The 25,079-nt window shown below is 29.2% G+C and overlaps 5 protein-coding genes across 5 annotated transcripts; 3 read left to right on the forward strand and 2 right to left on the reverse strand.

Annotated features, from left to right (window-relative positions):
- Nucleotides 1-539: 539 nt before the first annotated feature.
- On the forward strand, nucleotides 540-992 carry LOC123305857 (bublin coiled-coil protein). The gene is made up of 2 exons (XM_044887692.1): nucleotides 540-705; nucleotides 763-992. Exons 1-2 carry the CDS (start codon nucleotides 603-605, stop codon nucleotides 933-935), a joined length of 276 nt encoding a protein of 91 aa, XP_044743627.1. The 5' UTR covers nucleotides 540-602; the 3' UTR covers nucleotides 936-992.
- A 2,473-nt stretch (nucleotides 993-3,465) lies between these two features.
- LOC123300267 (reticulocalbin-2) lies at nucleotides 3,466-6,215 on the reverse strand. Its single transcript, XM_044882815.1, has 5 exons — nucleotides 6,093-6,215; nucleotides 5,412-5,769; nucleotides 5,221-5,344; nucleotides 4,343-4,665; nucleotides 3,466-3,734 (listed from the first exon to the last, which is right to left on the reverse strand). Exons 2-5 carry the CDS (start codon nucleotides 5,762-5,764, stop codon nucleotides 3,569-3,571), a joined length of 966 nt encoding a protein of 321 aa, XP_044738750.1. The 5' UTR covers nucleotides 5,765-5,769; nucleotides 6,093-6,215; the 3' UTR covers nucleotides 3,466-3,568.
- Nucleotides 6,216-7,988: 1,773 nt separating this feature from the next.
- LOC123302555 (DNA-directed RNA polymerase II subunit RPB3) lies at nucleotides 7,989-11,053 on the forward strand. Its single transcript, XM_044885527.1, has 4 exons — nucleotides 7,989-8,218; nucleotides 8,284-8,455; nucleotides 9,664-10,051; nucleotides 10,291-11,053. Exons 1-4 carry the CDS (start codon nucleotides 8,133-8,135, stop codon nucleotides 10,470-10,472), a joined length of 828 nt encoding a protein of 275 aa, XP_044741462.1. The 5' UTR covers nucleotides 7,989-8,132; the 3' UTR covers nucleotides 10,473-11,053.
- Nucleotides 11,054-12,173: 1,120 nt separating this feature from the next.
- On the reverse strand, nucleotides 12,174-14,941 carry LOC123304349 (probable RNA-binding protein 18). The gene is made up of 3 exons (XM_044886352.1): nucleotides 14,760-14,941; nucleotides 12,748-12,961; nucleotides 12,174-12,488 (listed from the first exon to the last, which is right to left on the reverse strand). Exons 1-3 carry the CDS (start codon nucleotides 14,816-14,818, stop codon nucleotides 12,225-12,227), a joined length of 537 nt encoding a protein of 178 aa, XP_044742287.1. The 5' UTR covers nucleotides 14,819-14,941; the 3' UTR covers nucleotides 12,174-12,224.
- Nucleotides 14,910-21,616, forward strand: LOC123304332 (ribonuclease P protein subunit p40-like). The gene is made up of 4 exons (XM_044886351.1): nucleotides 14,910-15,160; nucleotides 17,554-17,854; nucleotides 18,649-19,114; nucleotides 19,637-21,616. The coding sequence occupies exons 1-4, from the start codon at nucleotides 15,035-15,037 to the stop codon at nucleotides 19,806-19,808; spliced, it is 1,065 nt and encodes a 354-aa protein (XP_044742286.1). The 5' UTR covers nucleotides 14,910-15,034; the 3' UTR covers nucleotides 19,809-21,616.
- Nucleotides 21,617-25,079: the final 3,463 nt, after the last annotated feature.

The raw sequence follows: 25,079 nt of genomic DNA on the forward strand, positions 1-25,079 counted from the left end.
AGCAGATTGCAGAGAACAAATTATTAGTCTATTATAACAATAAAATTTGATGATCAAACAGCGGGATCAACGAAATATCATATAAAAAAATATAATATTTTTATTTACATATATCCGATATGTATCCTAAAGTTAATATAAAAAAAAAGGCAAAATCCAGCTGAGGTTGGGTTGATCTATTACGATAAGGGTTGAGTTAACACGATTTAACCTTTTTTGGTAGCGCGGAGGACAACCCTATACTGGGGAAAAATCATCCACATCAGTTTCAGCCCTCTAATTTTTCTTTATTTATTAATCTTAACAAAATTAAGAAAATGATAAGACAAAAACATAACAAACGGATTTTGTGACGTCATTTTAAAAAGCTTATTCATTTGTAGACACCACACTTTTTTTCGTTTTTCTTCAATGTATTAAGTTTTAATTATCATTTAATTTTGTATTTTACACGTTCTGCATCATTTCCTTACTGCAATTTTTGAAAAAATACTGGGTACTAAAATAAAAATATGGTAGCAAGGACAAGGTCAGCTGTTACCACTCCTTTATTATTCACATTCAATTAAAACTTGTGACTTTGACGTTTGATTGTCACTTAAATGGAAGACGAAATGGTTTCAGAATCAATTCCAAATAATAAGGAATCGGATTCAGACGTTGAAATGGAAAATGAAGAAGAGGAAGATGATATAGACTCTGAAGGTATAATTGTAGGTTTTAAAAATTACTCACATCTATAAAAATTTGTTTCATTTTTAGAGTATGTCGCCTTGAATGATAAAATTGACGAATTAAACGATGCATTGGACTCAATTGAGAAGAAAAACGATGACATACATGCACAATTACTTGAGCTACTAGAATACAGTAAACAATTTCGAAAAGAAATTAAAGAACGCGTTTCAGATAATAATGAAGCTGAAACAAAGTGAAGGACAGTTTTTGTTGTTATTGTAAATATAAGAATGTTTTGGGGAATATTTGTTGTATAAATGAAATTATTGGTTTATAAAATTGAATAAAAGTGTTTATGTTGATTGTATTATATTAAAAAATGGTAAAATAAAATATATTTAATACAAAAAACTAAAGTTTTTCAACATTTATAACAAAACTTGATTAACTTCTTTATTTCTTATCAAGTGCAGATTGAATGGAAGTATTAAACAAGATGAACAAAACTAAAAAATTATTATTAGTTTGGTAATTATTATTTTTAAACATTTAACAGTGTTAAGTACTCTGCGTAGGTGTCAAAAATTTCAAAAAATAACTTATCTCCGCAGCATATATATGTCACCGTAACATTGTAAATTTAGCTTCCAAAAAAGAACCAAAAACCACCCCAACCTGTGATAACTCGACCTAGATCAACTAAACCAAACCCAATGAGTTGAATTTTTGTAGATAGATGCTGAGATAACGCAAATTGGAATGGTTTTTGGTAGCCCGTTTACAATCTGACAGGAATTACAATATTACGGTGACAACACTGCATTTGAGACGAAGGCTGGAGCTTCATTAGTTACGGTGGATGCATGTATTCCACTAAACGATCTAGAACCATTTCTTGGAGTATCACAACGCACAATAAAAACTAAAATAAATAATGGGTTGTACTCGAATCCGACTGCTATTGAGAAAAATGGTTTTCATGGAACAATACTTACAACACCGGAAAAATCACTCGAGGATACCAACTAGTCTGCTCGAATGATGGCTGATTTGAAAAAAGTTTTTTAAGCCGAACACAACGGATATGAAAGTTTGATTCCCTAAAACTTGTTTTCACTTAAAATGATTTAAAAGTAGTTGAATCTAGTAATCTTCTGTTAAATTAAGCGCAACAAAAAATACATGCACACACACCAGAAGGGGTTTAAAATCAATAGTCACAGCAATTTCGCTGTCGGCATTTATTTTATTTATCATGTATTTTTCTATACAATAATCTCAGTAACCCGATACCCCCTGGATTCTACTGCACTTATTTAAAGATCTAGATAGATTTTTCGACCCAATACTCGGGTATCGGTGGTCATCATGGAAAGTCAAGTTGTTTTAAATAATTACATATATTTTTAATGTTTTGTACAATATTTTTAATTATCGGAAAAATTTTGAAGTTGTACATTGTAGTTATGAAAATCTTTGTATAAATATAAAAAAAATTAAAATTAATAATTAAAAAACGTATTTACATCACACATAATAAAAACAAACAAAAAAAATTATTTCAAAAAATACGATAATTTTAACTGGCCTATGTATCGTGTCTCTACGAAAAATTTCTTTTATTCTTTAATCAAATCTTTCTGAATGTTTAAATCTAATCTATACCAATCATCTTAGCCCGTTGAATTTCCATCATGAATGCAATAGAACTTCAGTGCAACGACGACGGTGGTTGTAGTATTTTTTCCTCAAAATATTTTAGTTATTAGTCGTAGGCTACAAGCAAAAAAATTCATTCCTTGCATTCTATAACTTAGGATTAAAATAAGCGTAGAGAAACAGGCAAGAAGAAAAAAAAATTAAACGGTGGAGATGAATAAGAGCGTAAATTGTGCGACAACTTGTTTACAAGACTGACCAACTAAAATATTCTTGTTTTTGTATATCTAATTTAATGCAGGTTTTCATGTAAGGAGTCAGGGACGGCAAGTCCCAAAAATTTTTAATTTAGTACTACATAAAATTGTTTTTTAAATCTACAACATATTATTGCATTGTTAAAACTACTTCAAATGAGTGTGAGAGAGAACAAATACATTAATCAATGCGTACAAGAAAGATACTATTATATGTATGCTTGTATGTGTTTGTAGCTATGACTGACTAGTGACTAGTGCATTTAGTCTCTATTACTACTGTTCAGAGACCAAATGCATTAGTCAATCATAACTACAAACACATACAAGCAAACATATAATAGTATCTTTCTTATACACATTGCTTAATGTTTATATACTCTCTCACACTTATTGATGTACTATGGGAAATTATATAAAAACAATTTGTATAAGAACTCATTGATTAATCACTGTTCGGTGCTTTTTTGATTATGTTAATTTAGCTTATTTGCTTACGTAATACACTACATTTAGGCATGGTAAATATATCGATAATCTGTGAGATCGATATTTCTCATCCCTACCTGTGCTTACCTGTATAATGGTATGTGGAACAGGCGAGTAAATTCGAATTAGTGAATGGTCGCCATATCATAAGAATAAACTTCATTTGTTTATTATAAGGGCCTTATATAAATAATTTTAAAAAAACTGCTTGTTTAGATTTAGTCTATTATGAAGCTTATTTTAGTTTTTCACAGGTAAAAACATAAAATACTTATTAATATTTCGGTTTTGTGCGAATTTTAGCCAATGTTAATTTGTGAAGTTCAGTTAATGCTGTTTTATCCAGATTAAAAATCAATACATAATTTATGTAAAATACAAATAAGAGGTATGACGTATTATATTTGGTTATAAAAATTAAATTGAACATAAATACTTGGCACACATAAATAAATTAAAATTAAATATAAAAAATATTGAGGTAACTATAATTCATCATGATCAATTTTATGTAAATGTTCACCATAATCGGTTGCTTCACTGCCTACAAATATTTCATGGTGTTCGATAATTTCATCAAATGATAATAAATTATCAACGTCGTCGTCAGATGATGCAAATAAATGATCAACTTCTTCTTCAGCAATATCTCTATAAAAAAAATTCAAATTTGATTCAAAAAAGTATAAAGCAGTTAATTCTTAGTAGTTCATGGGTCTTGAGAAGTGTGTACAATCGGAAAACGGTTCCAAATCTAAATTTACCATTTTTTTAAATCTATAAATTTCCAAAAACTCAAACGTGGGCAAGGTCAAAAATTGGACTCGTAGGACGGAATTATGAAAAAAAAAATTGAGATTGCTTCAACAAGGAATCAAAGGCTGTACATTTGATTGTGAACTACTTCTAGAATGTTTGTATTACTTATGGCGAACGTTTAATTTTGGAGCGTGTCATATCGATAGCAAAATCTATTGATAATATTTAAGAAATCTATTACAAATCCACCCAACTGATTTACTTAATCGGTTGATCTACCCAACTGATTTGCTTAATGATTTTTAAATGGAATATATTGATAAATAGAAGGTATGTCGTAGATTGGCGCTAGTTCTTGGCTATACAAATTTCTATAGACTATCAGTCCAGCAAAGGTAGTATATTTTGTCTGAGTTATATTCATATGTCACAGAAAAATCAAACTTTCCACACTAGTTGTACAAACTACAATCATAATTTTTCAAATACGTTAAACTTACTCATTACTTGGAGCAATCCATGCTAAAATTTCACCACTATCTAAGTGAGCATCTTTATTCTTGTCGAATTCATTAGAAAAACGTTCTTTTTCACCAAGTATCCATTCTTTGTTCTGTTCAGCACCACGCTCACCAATAAACTCTTGAAAATCGATAAATCCATCTTTATTAACATCTTTATCACGTAGTGTATGGCGTAAAATAATTGCTAACGTTTCGGGATGCTCTTCCGGACGATTGAATATTACGAATTCATGATGCTCTAGATAACCATCTTTATTCAAATCAGCTGCATTGAATGTTTCTTTGTCATCATCAATTAACTAAAACATAAAAACTAGACTTTATTTCTCGAATCGAAAGTTTTATTCAAGGAGCTAGGCCATTTTTTGCAGTCGATGGAGGTCGAAGTCTGCATTAAGTTTATTTTATTTGTTTTTATAGGAAGGCTGTAAAACAATTTGTATAAGCAAATGATGAAGGGATTTTTTACCCTCCTTTTAAATGAAAAAGATTTTTGGCCATTTTATAGTAAAGTTGGCCATTTCCGAGTTATAAACAGTTTAATCATAGAAAAAAAACTATTAGTCAGGATGTACATTTTAAATGTTGACTTAAAAATTCAGGATTAATTTCAGCTAACATTCTTAACTCCCTAAGAAGTGGGCTTATTTATATACAGTCTCTCTTATCTGATAAAATGTTTGAATAAACTTAACAATCGACGCATTTCAGCTTGATATCTCTTTTCGTTTTTCAGTTATCGTGTCGACAGACAGACGGACAACCGAAAATGGACTAATTAGGTGATTTTGTAGCATAAAATTTGCTCCTAAGAAAGGCTTAATTTGATTTTAACATCTGCTATAAATATTTACCTGTCCTACTTCTTCCTCTGAACTGCCTGTGTAATCCATTAAATATTCTTTCCACGTAATACGTCCATCTTGATTTTCGTCAATATCTTCGAAACGTTCCTCTGCGTCTTCTTCTGAAAGATTTCTAAAAAAATTACATCGCTAATAAATTATCAATTTTCTTAAACTTATATTAAAATTATATTTCTTACTTAAATGATCGAATGATCCACGCTTTTAATTCATTACGATCAATATGTTGATCGTTATTTAAATCCATCTTTTTTACTAAAACTAATAGACGTTTCTTCGCTTCTTCTGGTGGTAACGTATCATATTCTTCTGCCTCTTTAGAACTACCTAATATAGCTTCGTGATCAAACTCTACGTTATGTGAGCCATCATCGCCAAGATGATTATGATCCCTAGGTTTGAAACTTCCATCTTCTTCACGTTCTAAATTCCTTGAGTGAGGATGTAAATGTGCCGATGCAGGTGTACAATTCACATAGTTAATTACAGTAATTGCAACAATTACTATAAGTTTTAGTGTAAAACGATGCATCTTATCTGTAAATATGTGTTTTATATATTTCAATGTACGAAATCAAGTGCCTAGATTTGAATAACTGAACAGCTCAGCAAAAACTGTTTTAAATAAATTGCTAAATAAACAAAAACAGGTATTTCGTAATCGAACAAATAATAAACCATTTGAATTTAAAGCAAATACGTGTCTTTATTAAAACTTATATCAATTAAAAATTATTTAGAATAAATATATATATATATAAATATGACTGTGATTTTAAGATAGTAACCTTTGTTTTTAACTAAGAATATTTTATAAATTATTTATTTCATTAATTTTTATATATAAACGGAACAATTACCTTTTATAATTAATACCGTATTATTAAATAAAAAATATGAAATATTTACAATAATAAGTTAAATATGAATAAAGAATACCAAAAATGATATATTAGAAAATACGGATTCCATTATATAAACAAAGCACTATTCGGAGATTGGCAGTACACTGTACCTAATTTATAAAGCGGTTAATATAAATTTCGATTAAATTCATTTCATTTATTTGTATTTTTTTATAAACATTAAACTAATTAGAAATAAAATAAAATCTAAATTTTATTTTCTAGCATTTTTTTCTTATAAAAAAAAAAGTTTGTGAAATTTGTTTGAAAAAAATGGGATTCACTAATATCTCTCTTTTCGTTGCATTTCTGGAATCAAAAAGTTGGTTTAAAAAATCCTTAAAATCAAATTAAGAAGGATCTAATAGAGCTTAGAGTAGTGTTGGAATGTGCCCTTTAAGATTTATATAGGGGGCGTCCATGAATTACGTGAGATGATTAAGGGGAGGAGGGGGTCGAGTCAAATATCATCTAATCTCACGTTGGGGAGAGGGGGGGTCTCGACAAATATCACGCAATTTTTTTTTCTGATTGAAACAAAAAAATATTATACTATTTTGTTGAATTTAATCCAAATTGCATGTACATGTTTAAAATTTAATCTTAAGCGTTAACGTAATATGATTACGATTATTCACTAATTCGTTCGGAAAAAAATTATTTCATTCATACTTTTCATTTCATTTTTCTTTTTACAATAAACAATCTAACGCGTTTACGTAATAAACCCACATTCTGAAAAATCTCACGTGAGTTTGGGGGACGGGGGAGGGGGTTGACTAAAACCTCACGACATCTCACCAAGGGGAGAGGGAGGGACAGAAAATTTAAAAAAACACCTCACGTAATTTATGGACGCCCCCATACCAAACTTGAGACATTTATCTTAATTTGTAAAACTTTTCCTTACATATAATGACTTCTTTTTAAGTGAGCTCGTTCGAAACAACTTCTAGTCCTGCTAAGGAATCCAGACATTTTCCGTAATCGATTGTTTTACTTAAGTTTTTATAAGTATTTTTATGCGTAAATACAATTTTAGAAGAGAAAAGAAAAGTTTTTAAACACTTTATATTGTTTTTTTGTGAAGATACGGCCTTAGATATTCCCTTTGCGCGAGGCCTGTACCATTTGCTACTCTGGCTACATGGCTAATCCATGAATGCGTAGATAGATATACGCTATAAAGAGTAGTAAGTGCGACTTGATTTTAACGCACTGCGTCAATTCAGAGAAATATCATCTATCTATTTTGTATAAAAAATGCCTCTGAAGGGTATTGAGCATTGAATATATAGCCCTAACATCAATGGTACGGAGACCATCACTTTGTTAGTTTCCTTAAATTGACGACGTCACAATTTTTCTAAGGTTTCGTATTTAGATGAGCAGTTGGATTGAACGTTAATGTTCGCTCAAAATTATCGTTTACCGCGTTGTTCGTTTGTTTAGTAAGTAAACATATAACACTAAATAAATTGATTAGGTACTCTACAAACTTATTGTATAATTATTAACTTGAAGTTTCTAAAATATCTGGTTAAATGATATTTTTATCCCCCTAACTAAAAAAAGGGGTCTTATTATAAGTTTGATCACTATGTGTGTGTGTCTGTCTGTTTGTGGCATCGTAGCGCCAAAACGAATGAACCGATTTTGATTTGAGCAAAAACGCAGTAACCCAGCAACCAAATTTATTGATAAACACAGACAAATAGATAAATAGTAAATGATGGTAGTGATAAATTAACACAGTTGGTACTTTAAGCCGCTACAAAATAGGGAATATTCATGTATTTTTGAGCCCCTTGGTAGAATTATTAGACACAAGCCCTATGTCGGTCTATTTTTATGAATGTCTGTGGTAATATTGTATTAGTGAATTAATGATTGTATTGGAAGTTTATTGAAATTTTTGTTTTGAAAAAATAGTGTTTCGAGTTTCATAATTAATTAAAAACTACGAAATTTTCTTCGTTTAGTTGTACAAACAAAATGCCTTATTGTAATCAACCAACTGTTCATATAACAGATTTAACTGACGAAAATGTCAAGTTTTACGTGGAAGATACTGAATTAAGGTTAGATTTTTAATCGCATTCATAATAAACGATAAGTAAAATTTTAATTATTATTTATACTTTAGTGTTGCCAACAGTATGCGGCGTATTTTCATTGCTGAAACACCGACATTAGCCATTGATTGGGTTCAGTTAGAATCAAATTCAACTGTATTAAGCGATGAATTTCTAGCCCACCGAATTGGGCTTATACCATTAATTTCAGACGAAGTTGTGGATCGATTACAATATCCAAGGGTTTGTTTCATTTTTTTTGTTTTGTTTATTTTTATATACCGACTCGGTAATTAATCAGTTCCGTGATATACAATAATAAGGGTTCCTGCCTGGCATAATTATAAATTATCCGTATTTTCGTTAAGTTTTCGACTTGTATATAATTAGAAAAAAACGCAAAATGGAAAACAATGTTAGAAAAATAATTTTTTGACGTTTGCCAAAATGGAAAGGCAGCCATTTTATTCTGCTTACATGTTAAATTTATCAAATTTATAAAGCAGTATTCAGGCCCGGATTAACCCCTAACGGGGCCCCAGGCAACCAACAGTTTGGGGACCCATTTTTTTCACGTCCGTTCCCTTCTTTTTTCGATTAAAAAATACATACTTATATCTTTCATAAAAATTTTATTGTCACAATATAATAATATCAATAAAATTACTATCTACATTTGAACATGTCGTTTTCTACATTTGTTTTTCGGCAAATTCATCAATTATATTATCAATATCGATTTTGTTCAATAAATCTGACTCAATGCAAAGTATACCTAACATCTCGAGTCGCTCTTGTCGTGTTGTAGCTCTTTCAGCAGGTTTGATTCTTTTTAATTGCGAGAAGGATCGTTCGGCAGAGCAATTTGTGATCATAAATTCATCATTCTAGTTGAAATTTCCGCTTGAAGGCTTCTACACCCTCTGTTACAAAAATAACCGAAATTTTTCAAAATAAAAACAACCAGTGTACATTTTGAGATAAATTCTTTTTTATTATTTAATATACTCTCCTTTCACTTCGATACACTTCTTTGCACGCTCATACAATTTGTCAAATGAGTCGTAAATATCCTTTTTATGAACCTTGTCTAGTTCGTCGCCTTTTGAATGCGGTCAATTGTGTTTTATTTATTTGAGTAAAATTTATTTTCAGTTCTGATTATATTTTTCTTTCACTCCCTAGAATTTTATGTTTGTAAGGAAATTTTAGAAGTCTTTTTCATTTTTCGGGGGCCCCCTAAAATCGAGGGCCCCAGGCAACTGCCTATTCTGCCTACTCGTTAATCCGGCCCTGGCAGTATTCCACACCATGTAATAAGTGAAATACAGCCAGTAACAAGTTTAAGGGTTTTGTGATTACGCCCCTGCGATTTACTAACGACCGAATTACTTAGAATGCTTCAAGCTTTGCTTTCAAACGTACATTAATTATAATTTTTTTTAAATTAGGATTGTTTATGTGCTGACTTTTGTACGGAATGCAGTGTTGAATTCACATTAGATGTAAGATGTACGGACGAACAAACACGTCATGTAACTACAGCTGATTTAAAATCAAGTGATCCTCGCGTTCTACCAGTAACATCAAAACATCGTGATGATGAAAGCAGTGATTATGGAGAAACAGATGAAATACTAATTATTAAACTACGTAAAGGACAGGAATTAAAAATGCGTGCGTATGCTAAAAAGGGATTTGGTAAAGAGCACGCTAAATGGAATCCTACAGCTGGTGTCTGTTTTGAATATGATCCGGATAATTCAATGAGGCACACATTGTTTCCAAAACCAGATGAATGGCCAAAAAGTGAATATACCGAATTAGATGACGATGAATGTTAGTAAACAGTTTTATTTTCAATTTTTTTATTCAAAATATGTTTTTATATAGAACTATTTTCATTAGAAAAAAATGGTTTTTCAATTTTCTGGAAGAAAAGTCAAAGCCAAAACTCAACAAATTCAAGTTGACTAAAATATTTTAGTATTTCATGTCCAAATAACCCACACTAAACCAATTTGAGTGAAAACAATATTAATCTATTTGAATTATATGATATTAATTTTTCGTTTCAGATGAAGCACCATATAATTGGGAAGCAAAACCAAATAAATTTTATTATAATGTGGAATCTGCTGGTGCATTAAAACCAGAAAATATCGTTCTAATGGGAATCGCAGTACTTATTAATAAATTGTCAAATCTACAAACACAATTAAGTCATGAACTACAAATAGATGCTCTTGCAATTCAATAAGCCAATGCATGATGTTCATTATAACGCCAGACAATAGCGAAGTTTGGCACTCTTGTTCGCATTGCACTAAATTACAGGAGTTTTTTAATTGTGTTCAGTATTATATTCTGGATTTAAAACTTCAAAATCTCTATAAATTTCAGTCAGGCATAAGTCACCATCTTGAAAAAGCTATCGTTATTCATGCCCATACCTTTCGCCTATTTGTTTTTGTAATTTTTTTTTCAAAAAACGCACGCGATAGAGTCAAAAGTTTGTTAAATGAGACCATAAGACTTAAACGGTAAGTTTTATAAAAAAAATTACTTGAGAAAAAAGATGGACACAGGAGTATTTAATATTTTAATGTTTATAATAAAGATTAGTATGTTTTTTGTCCTTAATTGTACGGTTACTGAGATATAGGATAAGGTAGGGAGTGTTTTTTCAAAATAGTAACTATGTCGGATCATAATTTGTACGGTTTATGATCTTATACTCAGTACGTGATACTAAATCTGATTAAAAAATAAAATAATTTAGTGCAATAAAATATTGCCCATTTATTACCGATCTAAATAGATACATTCATATTTTAGTTTTTAATTTTTTTCCATTATATTTGTAATGATATTGAAATAATAAAGGTAATTATAGTTTTATTATTGGTTAATAATTTAATTTTTTACTCAAACGAAGCAAAAAAAGGTGTAATACAAGAGACGGTGTGAGATCCACGGAAGAAAGGCGTATGTGTGCGTTAAAATTTTTGTATGTAGTCCTCAATTTTAATCGTATTTTAAAAATCAATTTCAGCAAAAGGAGTGTAAATTATACAGGGTTCTTAAAATCGCGTCGTCATTTGGCAGAAAAAAGATAATTTTTTATACCTAATGCAGAACGTCCCGTACAACAAGAACTTTCCGAAGAGATAGCTTACTCTTATTATCGTCGAAAATAGTTCCCCTAGTAGTGTACGAAGAAAAATGTCTTTACTTTATTGGTTAAAAATAGTACCCATAACTCCTTAACTATTGGATCTTGGGCAAAAGTATAAAAGGCACAATACGCTCTTAAGCTATGTCCATCGAGTCAGGGGACACCTTATATAAAAAGAATAAAGATGTTTGTTTGTTTTTAATTGACAAACTCAAAAACTACTGGACTGATTTTAAAAATTAATTCACCCATATAAAGCTACATTATCGACAAGCAACATGGGGCGTATTTTATTTTCAAAAAACAACAGGGTTTCGCACCAAATATTAAAACCCCTGAAGTTGTGACCAAAAATGGGAATAAATGAAGTTGAAATCGTTCAGGGAAGCTGGTGCGAAACTGCTAGTATTAGGATTTTTGTTTGAATATGACGATTAACTGTTTTATCATAAAGACGGGTTGAGGTATAAATAAATCAATTTATTTAAAAAAAATTAATATATTTTTGTAAATCTATTACAATTTATATTACCGGTAAAGAGATTTCTTAATTACTTATAATGTTTTTATCATTCTTTAATAATGATAAAAAGGACAACATCAATCATTAGGATACTTAAACAACATAATAAATTAACAATTCGTGAAATATAAATAATTTAATTTGGACATTTGAAATTTCTTGTAAATTGTACTCGAGGTTTTGGTTGTCATAGTATATATACGACCGTGATATATAAAAATTAAGATAATTATTAATTTTTGTTTATTAATCTTAAAAATATTTATACAGTCTTAAGTTCATATTTAATAAATATAATTTGTTCGCTTTAATTATTTTCGTTTAATTTCTTTTCGAGAATACTGTTGTTTCGATTTATTATGTGAACTTTCACCTTTATTCTGGCTTAAGTTTTTACTAATCAATGTCGTTGGAGTTTTAATTTCGAATTCTGGTGATAAACTAGTCCTATTCATAAATTTTAATTTCGCTTCAATAGCTTGAATTTGAGATTCACGATTTGGTCTTTTTACACCTTTTGCTGGTCCCGCTAATACTGGTATATTTAAATGTGGTGTTTCTTTGTTCATATTAGTCTGAAATTAAAACAAAAAAATTTATTAGGATTATTATTAGTATTCACTATTATTATTTATAGATTTTAAGTAAATAAAATAATGATAAGTATGCTCCGAGATTAGATTAGTTTATTAATGCAAAATGTTACTACACCAAGAAAAACCTGACAAAAGTTGTAAGTAAATTTTTCTCGAAAGTATTACTCTACTCAACTTAAAATTTTATTTCGATACCTATACTTTACAGACGATTCGATTAATTTTGAATAAAACATACCTCATTAATACTGTGGGCCCATTTGACGATGATTTTCTTATTCCCAACTAATTTGTTATTTAATGCATCTTTTGCAATTTCAGCCTCGTCGTTTTTCTTAAATGTTACAAACGCATAGCCACGTGGTTGTCCAGCCATAGGACCCGTTCGATAAAATAGTAGATCAAACTTTTCAATAGTTCCATGTTTTTGCATCAATTTTAATAGTTGAAACCGATAAAACAATAAAAAAAATTTAATTTAATTTCCCTAAACAAATGACAAATTTCTTTTACACACTCTAATTTTGTTAAAAGAAGTTGAATTAAAATGGAAAAACCCTAATATCTTGCATCAATTAATAAAATGGACTTGAATGAAGTAGCTGTTAAAAATTCTTGAGTTATGCCCGAAATTGAAAAAAAGATTACTTTGTTCTTGAAACACACTCATATGCAATTTTTACGCAGCAGAAGAATTATTATTACGAAAAATTGAATTTTTGGACACATCCGGTTTTCATAACTCAAAACCCGAAGCTCCGAAAAATTCAGAGATACTCTAGGAATGTAGGGTTACTTCATCTGATACTTTGGCAGAAATCGATCCATACTTGTCATCGTTTCAGGCATAAATTATGTGATTGCGTATGATTGAGCGCCTCTTGAAATTCAGTGAAAATTGTGAACTTTGACATGGAATATCTCGAAAACGGCATGTTGGCAAGATTTTTGCCTATTAGTTAGAGAGATGTACATATGATTTACTAATGGTCATGGTAACCGTCTTAAATATGATAGTAGGTAATATTCCAGTCGCCCTGTAAGGTTCCTCGAATTTCTATGTGTCATATTCCCCCCCCCCAGGAGGAGATTTGAAAAACTGTCACTAAGTTATGGTTCTGGAAACTGTCTGCTTGTTTGATAATTCATTAGATGTGATTCTGAACAGTCATCCTGCAAAGTTTGAGCTCAACAAGTCGTCCCATTCCCGAATTATGAGAGAGAATTATTGAGGTGATGGTTCTGGAAACTGTGTAAAACTTGTTTGGTTGTGTTGAAGATGTCAAAAGGATCAGGAAAATATGACTGGCAGAAAAGCAAGTGGTCAGGGATTTTTTTGGCAGCACTTTGAAAAACACGAATTATTCCCTGGGGGGAATATGACACATAGAAATTCGAGGAACCTTACAGGGCGACTTGGAACATTACCTACTATCATATTTAAGGCTCAGCACACGGTTACCATGACCATCAGTAAATCATATGTACATCTCTCTAACTATATTGAAACATTTGTTTGAAATAACAAGAAGAATATTTTCCCCAATTATGGCGACATTTGACCGAAAACCATTCTACATATACAATGGTCCAGAGTCCTTTAGCTAAATCGACTTATTTTGAGCTGTACCAAACTCTTAGACCATAGTACTTAATGGTCTAAGAACAAACTAGTAGAACGTTGTACAAACCTTTGAAGGATACCTTTGTATAAAAACCCTATCTATCAATCTTTATTTGTCAAACGTGTTTGACAAGAGATGTTTAGCAAAAATGTTGATGGTTAAATATTTCGAAGCTTGGAGATTATCACTCCGGAAATATTTCAAAATCTTGTTTATTTTTAATAATAATAATAATAATAACAATAACTTTTAATTATCTTAGACCTAAAACTTTATAAATTCGAAAAAATTTCTTTGATTTTTGTTTCATTATTATGTTATGTTATTAATAAAAGATACAAAATATTTTTCTCGGTAACTAGATAATTATCCTTAACCTTAGAAACATCCAGTTTATTTCTGTTTTAACTTTTAAGTAAAATAGATCATTTCTAATCAAAAGTCACAAAATTATTTTGATAAATTTGTAACCGGGATACCCTATTTTTAAAAAAAAGGTCAAGAGATTTGATGAGTTTTAGCATATAAATAATGATTAAAACACGCAAGAACAATAAGAGAAAAAAAGTAGACCACTTTACAAATAAATTAAAAAAAAAAAAAACAAACTCAATTTAAAACTTACTCATTTATCCGTGGATCTAAATTACCAATCCACAATCGCCTTTCGGATGTATTATCCATATCGAATAAAAATAACAGTTACTTAAAATAATCTTACAATCTAATTAAATTTATACTACATACGAATTTTCACAAAAAATTAGCGAAAATCAATAACTATCATGTCAGCCATATTAAAATATATGGGTATAAAAATATAATTTAACCTAAAAACCTAATGAAAAGGAAAGTGGAGCAATATTAGTAGTACAGAATACATAGATAAATGCAAAAAAAATGTTTTGTCCATCGGTATGGGAATTTAAGCCCAAAAAACCATTATTTCATGAAGAGGCTGGTGAAATAATACGTTTATTAAATAATACAAATAATATTTTAAATAGACATCATTTTATTCATTTGGTAAGTATGAAAATCTAATTTCACAAATTTTCATTTGCAAATTTTCTTAACACAAAAGATAATGTATCTGATTAAGGGTCTATCTTATACAATGTAAAATTTTTTAATTATTTTTTATTTTTGAATAATTTGTTAATTAATAATAATTTTTAAATTTATGTTCAGTATTTTCAAATTTGACGTAGGTTAACGTTTTAATTTGTAAATAAAAATTGTTTTTATATTCTAAAAATATTGTGCTTGAATAGTTCTTTCTCAAAATTCATTTGAATTTTAGAAAAAATTATTAAATTTTTTTTAATCTTAAATAATTATATTCCAAAATTTGTATTATATTTTAAAATCTTAAACAAGTAAAAATAATGAACTCTGTACAATCCTTAGTTAGAGATATGTACATATGATTTACTATGGTCATGGTAACAGTCTGCTGAGCCTTAAATATGATAGTAGGTAATGTTGCAAGTCGCTCTTTAAGGTTCCTCGAATTTCGAATAAGTGATGGTTCTGGAAACTGTCTGTTTGTTTGATAAATCATTAGATGTGATTCTGAACAGTCATCCTGCAAAGTTTGAGCTCAACAAGTCGTTCCATTCCCGAATTATGCCAAAAAAACCGAAAATGTGGTCAGGGATTTTTTTGGCAGCACTTTGAAAAACACGAATTATTCCCTGGCGGGAACATGACACATAGAAATTCGAGGAACATTACCTACTATCATATTTAAGGCTCAGCAGACGGTACCATGACCATCAGTAAATCATATGTACATCTCTCTAACTATTATAGGAAATGATTTTCGACCAAAGTGGCTGAAAATTTGGAATACAGTTGCTATGGAAAATGTCTTATAAATTATTGTAAAGTATGGACAAATGCAGTCAATAATTCCATAGAAGAATCCTATGAGATTCTCGACTATATTTCCATGTTTTATAAAACCTCTTCCATAGTCGAGTATATTAGATTAAGATAAAAATTATTTTTATAAAATTTCAAATTCGCCTCAATACCTAGATCAATTTTTGCATAATAAATACGAATTTCGACTACAATATAGTTTGCATTAGTATGAATTAGCTCGTCGCTAAGTATTTGCACCTGAAACTAAAACCAAATTGAAACAAATTTGAAATTTTATTTCAAATATCGAGAGTCCTCATTAATTATCTTTGATTAATTTTTTAATTCTAGCAGTTACCCGTTGCTTTGCTGGACCTCCTTTACCTCTCGTATCCCCCCATCCATAAAACTCGGAATATATGTTACTTTATATTATGAAATCAAATTATTTTGCTTTTAAAATCGAAATCGTCCAGCGAAGCTTGTGGATAACTGCTACTATCTTTAAAAATCATAGCCTATGTATTATTCTGATGTATGAGGTATATTATTGTCAAGTTTCATCAAAATAAACATCCAGATATCCATTCTTTATATATTTTTATATTAAATAAAATGAATTAAGGTAGTTCTGTCAAATGTAAGTGTAGAAGAATATTTTAGATTACAGTTTCCAATTTCATTTTTAAGGAAACGGTTATTAAAAATATTTAACACATTTCTAATTAATAATCGAGAAACTTAATCCTCAAAAAACGGCAACTTTGTTGATAATTTTGATAAAAAGATAATAAGGATAAAACGGTCGAAATTTACAGGATTAATTTCGACCAGATTCATTTCTAAAAACTTCCTGATTACATCCCTATTGAGACTTTACATGTTTTCTTTATGCTCTGTTATGCGGGGCGTTCTCTTGCACAGGACCTGATAAATTTTTATTGCGATCTCAAGCTTCAAATTGATGAATAACCGTTCTAAATTTCTAATTATTGAATAATAAATGGAAAAATCATTTTGTCCGACATTAAAATAAACGGGGTTTTCTCTTAAAAGTTGTAATTTTCTTAGTGTCGGTAAATTCAAACTTTAATTACTATGTAGATAATTTTTTTAACTTTTAAAAAGTTGGGCTTGTAAGCGCACATCTTACGCAGACATCGCACATCTTACGGAACAGCTTTCTTATTTAAATCTGTTTCTAACTGTTATGTTATGAAACAGAGTAAGCTTTTCATTTTCACTTGAAAGCGTAGGGCGAAATAAAGTCTGCGCTAGATGTGCGCCTATCAACCTAACTTACAACTTATTTTTCGAGTTTCGAGCATATGTTGAATTAAAAATCTAGCATAGTACAGGGAAATAATTTATTGAATGAGAGTAGGAAACTTTTGTGACATAATAAGAAGGAAAAAATTTTATTTCAAACGGGCAGGAGCATCTCGTTTTCAAGATATTTAATAAAAAAACGAATTTCGCTAGCTAAAGCCATGTCTGTAATTTTTTTAAACTTGTCATATATTTAATTTTTTTAAAATTTTTTGTTCTAGATTTCCGTTGTATTACCGGACACACCTAATATACCTGAATGTATTACAAATTTGGTAACAGATGATTGTGATTATTATAAAGTAAAAGATTTTAATTTAAGTGATCTCATAAACAATGATTTTATACATTCGTTTATTGAAAATGGCCAATTAACAGCTTTAAGTATTGACACGCATTTAGATATCGATGATTGTGCTGTAATTACATCCAATGGTACATTAATATTATCATTAAATAAGGAATCGTTTCAGTCACTTGGTTTGGATGGTAAACCACATTCAAGGCATAAACATCGATTTTGTAAGTATATTTTCATGCGTAGATGTTTTCTTTAACTACTACGCTATTAAACTAAACTCTTGCTTCTTGTTAATGTGGCTCCTAAGTGCCTGGTGTATAATCAGATCAGCGCTTTAATTGTTTATGGAAAACGTTGTCAAATATTCATAAAATTTAAAAATATGAAAATTCATCTTTAACGTCATTTTATGAGGGCGCCTTTCCGGGGTAATAGCAGTCAAATAAACGTGAATAAGCTATTTACAAATTAATTAGGCAAATTACAAATACAGAAGAGAAAAAGTTATATATTAATTTTGTTTATACGCCCTTGCGAATATTGGCTAATTCTCAAAAGGTCATATGAATGATAAAGCTTAAATAAATTAAAAAATTAAACAGAAACAATTAATTATTAAACAAGCACAAGCTTCAATCGGCTGTCCTGAAAAGTTGTATTTTGTCGGTAGCTTGCATACAATTTTAAACGTCAAATCCTTTCGGTTATATAGTTGATATTTATTTATGATACAATGGCGTAAACTATAAACACAAACAACCTGCCGAGTAGTTTTAATTAAAGAGAATTAAAAAAAATACACTCGCAACAAGACTCGAATCCGGACCTCTTGAATTCACGCCAAACGTAGAATAGAGAGTGAATTTAAGAACATTTCTACTTGACGGCGGTAAATACATTTCTTCGGTTTGCTGACACGAAGGCCTCTATATGTATCCAGCTTCTAGAAATTTCATCTAATTTTATTTATATTATATGTCTGGACTAGTAATAATTAAATAATTTATTTAAACAGGTGTAACAATCGATTTAAAAATGGAAACAAACATGGAAAAACGTAATATGCAACGGGTACAATGGTGTTTAAAGAACAATCTAAAAAAATTCACAATGTTATTCACATGGAAACCACCCGAAGAGAAGATATGTCCATCGTCAGTGGCACAATATCTTGCATCATTAGGCTATGAAATAGTTTTATGCAAACCAAAGAACACAACACGTAAAGATTATAATGTGGCTGTACCGTTAATCAATAATTTTGATAAAGATGATAGTGATCCATCATACGAATTGGCTGAATTAACTGAATGGTTGGGAATGTATAGTTTAGGTGCAGATTTAGAAATTGGTGCTCCAAACAATTATGTCACAACATATGAAGTACCAACACCAAATCGTGTTTATGGACAAGTCAGCTTTTTAAAATGGACTGGATTTTTTTCACATCATGTAGTAGTTAATTTATGTAATGAGTTAAGGTATGTATATGCCTGCCTTAAAGTATTTGAGACTTTGTGTAGACTTAGTCTTTCATTATTCCGGTAACGCCAAACAAAATCGATATTGAGAAAGCTACGCTTTTCAAGCAATAAACTCTTGAAGCTATTGAGATTTGCAGTATTTTCTCTACGTAATTTGCTGTAAATTTTGTTTCTTTTGGATTAAAAAGAGAATCGGCAATAAATAAGAATTTTTTTTGATTGGTGGAAGCCCTGGATCTCCGTTCTAAATCCGGCCCAGCTTAAATTTAATAGACCTACGTATTTTATACAAATGAACAAATAGTGTAATAAATGAAAAAGCCTTAACATAACTTTTTTTCATATACAAATTAAGTTCTTAAAACTGTTTTCGAAATTTGTTTCTATGTTTTTTTTCGCCATTTACCGCAGTTGTACAACAAAAACAAGTGTCGAAAACATAACAGTATAGCAATTTTACCCGGTATTCTAGCAGAATTTTTACTTGTCACCTGTAAAATAATAATTATTTTGTTTCAGGAAATATGTACTAACTCGTAAAAACTTACCATGGGTTTCGTTATACGTACAATGTTTTTCGGATGCACCGTTGAGTGGGGAAGCAGCGCATGGCACTGAAAGTAGTTCTTATACAATATTTTTAATGCCCAATGGGTACTACCACATGGTGACACAAACTGATCCTCATTAAAATATTTTTGTTTTTTATTTTTCTTTTATACTTTTAATTATTTTTAAAAAAAATAATGTGTTTATACTTACAAGGAATTTCGAACGTCTCTTATCGCTGATATTTTTTAAAGAAATTTGAATTGTACTAGGTGCCAAAAGAGCACATTTATTTGTAAATCGTTTTGCAGATGTTTGACAATATTTGCATATATAAAAATGACATTCAATCGAAATGTTTGTAAAGAATTTTTATTTTATTTTAAATTGATTATATTATTTTAATTTATTTACTTAAATTGAGAATTGTTTAATACATAAATGTTTAGAAACGTCCAATTCCTTGTGCAACAAGATTGGCCATTAAAAAAGGAGAATATTTTGAAAAGAAAATTGTAATTGTACATTTTTTAGAAATCGTCTAAAGTTGAACTTTAGAAGAATTCCAGTTACGAACGAACTATCGCCCAAAAAACAAATATTGAAAAATTATTAGAAAAGAATCTAAGATCCATATGGATTTAAAAAATACAGATCAAATTCAAAATTATTTACAACTCATAAAGATACATTCGCGTAAAGCACATACCTTTGTAGTTGGGAAAAACAAACAGTTTTACGTAGCATAAAATACACGTTAAATAGAATATGGTAACACAATCATTGTACGCAGGAGATCGTCAAAGGTAGAGACCATAATAAAGGTAATCTCAGTAGAGGCTAATGTTGTCAAACAGCCTACCTAACGAGATTTGTTATGAGACGTGACTGAAATTTTTGCGTTACATTACGAAGAAGTGGAAATGATTAATAGTTCCCCAAGCCTACTATGATAGATTATTTAAAAAAAAAAACGAGCGAGCCAGTACAGTAGTCCCATATGATATGTAACATAACATCTGACATGTTATCCTACTATGAAAGTGAGATGAAATATATGTGAAGTCAAAATTTGAATTAGCTTGATAAATGTTTAAAAATCAAAAATATTAGAGAAAAACAAAATTACTCGTGTATTAATTAGTTTCTTTTTAATTGAAGAAACTTAATCACAATGTTAGCCACACATTGGACACTCGGTATGATAGCACACTCAGTACGTTGGACACTAAAAGCAGTTCAGTAGAGTGATCTAGGTTAGTTGTTTAGATATTAGTTGTTTTGGTGCGCGAGACCACTAGTGAAGTAGGCTATGATTGCCTGGTGTTGTGTGCACCTCAAGATTCAAAAGACATAAACACTAACACGCTTACAATGTGTTTATACATTGCGTTCTCCTCTATTTCTCTTTCTCGTCAAGTCCCCATACACACGCTGTTGTGTTGTACACACACAAGCTGTTGTATTTAAATATAAATGAAATTAAATAGCCTCGCGCGCTACTCCAGTTTTCGTTTATTATCCAGTCAAATTAGTTCATAAAATATAAGTAAGGTTACAAAAATTCCCATAGAGCTAAAATTGGTATAAATGTCCAGAATACTATTATAAATGAATTGTGAAAAGTCCCCATCAATCCCACTTGTGCAAAAAATTTTATTGAGGGGGGGAAGTTTGCAAAAATAGGCTTTTCGTGTTTTTCAGCAAAACGATGAGTTTCACAGCAAAAAAAGTTCAGACAAAAATTATAGATAATCCGATTCTCTACCAAAAGTGTCTCTACACCTTTTTTCATAAGTATTGACACATATCCGTCTCTTTTTACTACCACTGCTTAGAAAATACCTAAATCACTACCACAAAAAAATATACAATAATACAAAATTATGTATGGGTTTTAAAGTATGAATTAGTTTTTCCCAACTAAGGTACTGTCTATAGCGGAATGTGAATATGAAAAAAGGAATTTAAAAAATATAAATTTATATCATTGACTTATATAATTATAGATAAAGATATAGTTACGTACTTCAATCAAAAAGTTTAATATATTCATTAAAAAAATTGTGTAATTTTTAAAAGTGTGTATGTTGAAAAAAGAAAATTATATATTATATCTAATATATATGTGATAATTCTTGTATTTGCACAAATTTAAAATTTAATTTTTTAATATAAAAAAATGTTCAGAAATTATTTACATGTTAAAAGTATTGTTAACATCAAAGACATAAAAAACATTTTGATAAAATTATTTTTCAAGGCTTTATATTTTTAACTCCCGACGTAAAAGAAAGGTTTTTAATTTTTTTTAAATTTAAGCCTTTAATTATAACTTTGGATTCATTTTCCGATAGTTGTTAACTGGCTGCGTGTTCTAAGAACATGGCCGAAAATAGAGTACAGATTCATATCACAGTGAAAATAAAAATGTTAAATTTGTTTGAAATTCTTTTTCAGGTATGATCAATTCAAGACAAGGAAAAAAATATTATTGATGAAAAAAAATATTGAATGCTGGTCATTTTAGTGTGAAACCTAATTTCACAATTTTAAAATACGTTGTTTACATAATCCATGCCCTCGGAAAAAGTACAAACGAGAATTTTAACATATAATTGATTTTTGAAGCAATTCCTTCAATTGAGTGCGTATAGCAAAGACGATTATATTCATTTAAAATTGAAAAAAGTAGAAACATATCATTTTTGATTTAATTTTGTTGAAAATATAAAAAATGAAAGTATAAGTATGATTCTTTGTATATATATTAGGTAGTTAATAAACGTCTGTAAAAAAGTAGTTAAATGACATCAGAACCAAAACATCATATGATTTCGTTTTTTCTTTGCTGGTTTTTATTATTATTCGATTTTTTATGTATAATAACAATTAATAACCACTAGATAAACTAGAGTACTTTTGAATTTTTACCAAAATCATGAGCATAGAATATCCAGAGATTTTGCCAAGACTTGTTTGATCGCCGACTTGAATTACGTTTTGAACCCGACGTCTCGATCATATATCCAATCAATATCTTTTTCGTTTTGATTATTTAAAACGATGATTAATTTATTCGAAATTATTTGAAAAATTCGAAGTATACGAAAATTCGTTTCGAAATTTGCATTGATTAGTATTATTTGATTCGAAATATATACACTTTAGATGATAAATAAATTTTTTCTTTGAATATTGTGTTGGTAAAATTTGTGCAAATAAGATTGAGTTGTTATATGTATAAGAATGGAAAATGGCCTAGAAAAATGAAAATAATGACAGTGTTTCAATAATAATTGATGATAATTGAAAGCTATGTGATATTTTATATTTATATTTAGTTTGGATGCATTTAATAATAAAAATATATAATATTAATAAATGTATCTTTGATATTGACGTGGTTTGTATTATGAAATGAATTTTAGATATTTTATTGCTCAAAATTAATAACCACTTATTGTATATTTGAATATTATTAATTATTATAGCTCTGATATAATGCAGACAATATCTTTTTATTAATATTAATGTTACTAACACTATACGATTCAGTATATTAAAATTTTAATTATTGAAGAGCTTAAAAAACACTTGTTATCTACCCTAGAAGCTACAGTTAATTATTCCTAAGATTCTGGAGTTCGAAATATCAAAGCTTTTTCTATTTCGATTAAATTTCAAAATAAATGTGTTAAGAATTTTCAAAATTATATTCGTGACTCTAATCTAAAATATTGAGCTAATTTCTACCGATAGCGGCTAGTGTCTGTCTGACCTTTATTTCATCGACATAATAGCGTCTGAGTTGGAAGTGTTGTAACATTTAATATTTTAAAATAATAACGAAATTATATATTAAGTGTGCCATTTTTAAAATAACGCAACAATAACCTAACTACTATACTTGTTGTAAACGTAATATACTATTTTATAAATTTCAAATGAATTGATTTACAAACATACTTTTAATGTGAAATATTACTAGAAAGAATGATTGATTATTTTATAGATGTCACATGTGTCGATGACCATCAGTTTCATCTTTTATTAGTAAAATAAAATAGCCAATAATTTTTATTAAAATACATACTGTTTTTTAAATCGTTTATCTTAGTACGCCAATGAGTATTAGAGACTACATGTACATTAAGCAATGTGTATAATAAAGATACTATTAGATGCTTGTATTGCTAATGTTTACAAGCATGCAAGGAGACATATAATAGCATATCTGTCTTATAAACATTGCTTAACAATGTATGTGTACTATTTCTGTGAAAATGATTTAACACAGTATACCATATAATATACAATAAATGGATTATTTTATTTTATAACAGATGGCATTAACCGTAAAGGACATTTATGTAAATTTGAATTGAATATGCGACATCTATATAACAATTAATAAGTTTGAATTGGACGGTATCATTTTTTCTGCTACCGTTCATCCTTAAAATTAATTAAAATATAATTCAGATTGTAATATTTATTATAAGTCTAAAAAAATATTTTAGAATATCTTCAAATCAATTAAATTGTCAATCATTTAAAAATATTCATTAATTAGAAACGAAAGTTATTAATAGTTTCTTTCATAGATAACAACAAAGATGAATGAGAATTATTTATAGATCGGTATTTAGCTCAAAAAATCGGTCGGGACTATGATCCTGACATAACAACAACTCTAGCCTAGTCTGCTAATTGTGGTTCACATTTCATTCCAAAAGTATATCAATACAAAACTGAAAGTTATATACTTACTTGATTAATGATATATGGGTTAGCCACTTTCCCTTCAGTGGAAAAAAATTTTAAAAAGGGTCTGGACTCTTAGCTACAAGGACTTGGGTTTAACAGGTTGTTCCCATTAAAATTTTTAAAAAATCTTAACGCCGTTTATTAAGGTTGTTCAAAGCAATCAAATTCAATTTGCGAATGAAAGTGTTCGAAGTAAATGTGAATAAAATTTACTGGGCTAGAATTATTCTTTGAAGAAAATCCAACTTTATTGGTGGTCAAGAATCCCTACCCATTTTTCGGGTTAAATTGTGATTGAAATTAATAAAATATAAATTTGATAATGGTATCATTTAACTTTAGATATAAAAAAAAAAATTTATTATCAAATACATACAAAAGATAAATTTTTAATAAGCAGAATTAAAAGATGAACGAATCGCTGATTACCACGTTTAAAAGGTGGAAATAAATCTATAAATTAAAATACCGATTTCAACTTTATATAGGTAAGTAAAATTAAATTTTTGATTGTTTTTATTAAATATTTGAGAATAAATGAAGCGACTTAATTTTTGGAATAATTAAAATAAGAACCACATTCATTGAAATTCGTAATAAATATTAAGACTGAAAGCGTTAATGACCTACAATTACAACGACT

Source organism: Chrysoperla carnea, chromosome 1, assembly GCF_905475395.1.
Source record: "Chrysoperla carnea chromosome 1, inChrCarn1.1, whole genome shotgun sequence".
NCBI lineage: Eukaryota > Metazoa > Arthropoda > Insecta > Neuroptera > Chrysopidae > Chrysoperla > Chrysoperla carnea.

Coding starts and splice junctions, on each gene's coding strand:
- LOC123305857 (XM_044887692.1), top strand. CDS start 603: ATGGAAGACGAAATGGTTTCAGAATCAATTCCAAATAATAAGGAATCG. Junction 706..762: donor AGATGATATAGACTCTGAAG/GTATAATTGTAG, acceptor TTTCATTTTTAG/AGTATGTCGCCTTGAATGAT.
- LOC123300267 (XM_044882815.1), bottom strand. CDS start 5,764: ATGCATCGTTTTACACTAAAACTTATAGTAATTGTTGCAATTACTGTA. Junction 5,345..5,411: donor TGGATCATTCGATCATTTAA/GTAAGAAATATA, acceptor TAATTTTTTTAG/AAATCTTTCAGAAGAAGACG. Junction 3,735..4,342: donor TGGATTGCTCCAAGTAATGA/GTAAGTTTAACG, acceptor TTTTTTTTATAG/AGATATTGCTGAAGAAGAAG.
- LOC123302555 (XM_044885527.1), top strand. CDS start 8,133: ATGCCTTATTGTAATCAACCAACTGTTCATATAACAGATTTAACTGAC. Junction 8,219..8,283: donor GTGGAAGATACTGAATTAAG/GTTAGATTTTTA, acceptor TTTATACTTTAG/TGTTGCCAACAGTATGCGGC. Junction 8,456..9,663: donor ATCGATTACAATATCCAAGG/GTTTGTTTCATT, acceptor TTTTTAAATTAG/GATTGTTTATGTGCTGACTT.
- LOC123304349 (XM_044886352.1), bottom strand. CDS start 14,818: ATGGATAATACATCCGAAAGGCGATTGTGGATTGGTAATTTAGATCCA. Junction 12,962..14,759: donor TTAGATCCACGGATAAATGA/GTAAGTTTTAAA, acceptor ATTGTTTTATCG/GTTTCAACTATTAAAATTGA. Junction 12,489..12,747: donor GGGCCCACAGTATTAATGAG/GTATGTTTTATT, acceptor TTTTAATTTCAG/ACTAATATGAACAAAGAAAC.
- LOC123304332 (XM_044886351.1), top strand. CDS start 15,035: ATGTTTTGTCCATCGGTATGGGAATTTAAGCCCAAAAAACCATTATTT. Junction 17,855..18,648: donor AAGGCATAAACATCGATTTT/GTAAGTATATTT, acceptor TTATTTAAACAG/GTGTAACAATCGATTTAAAA. Junction 19,115..19,636: donor AATTTATGTAATGAGTTAAG/GTATGTATATGC, acceptor ATTTTGTTTCAG/GAAATATGTACTAACTCGTA.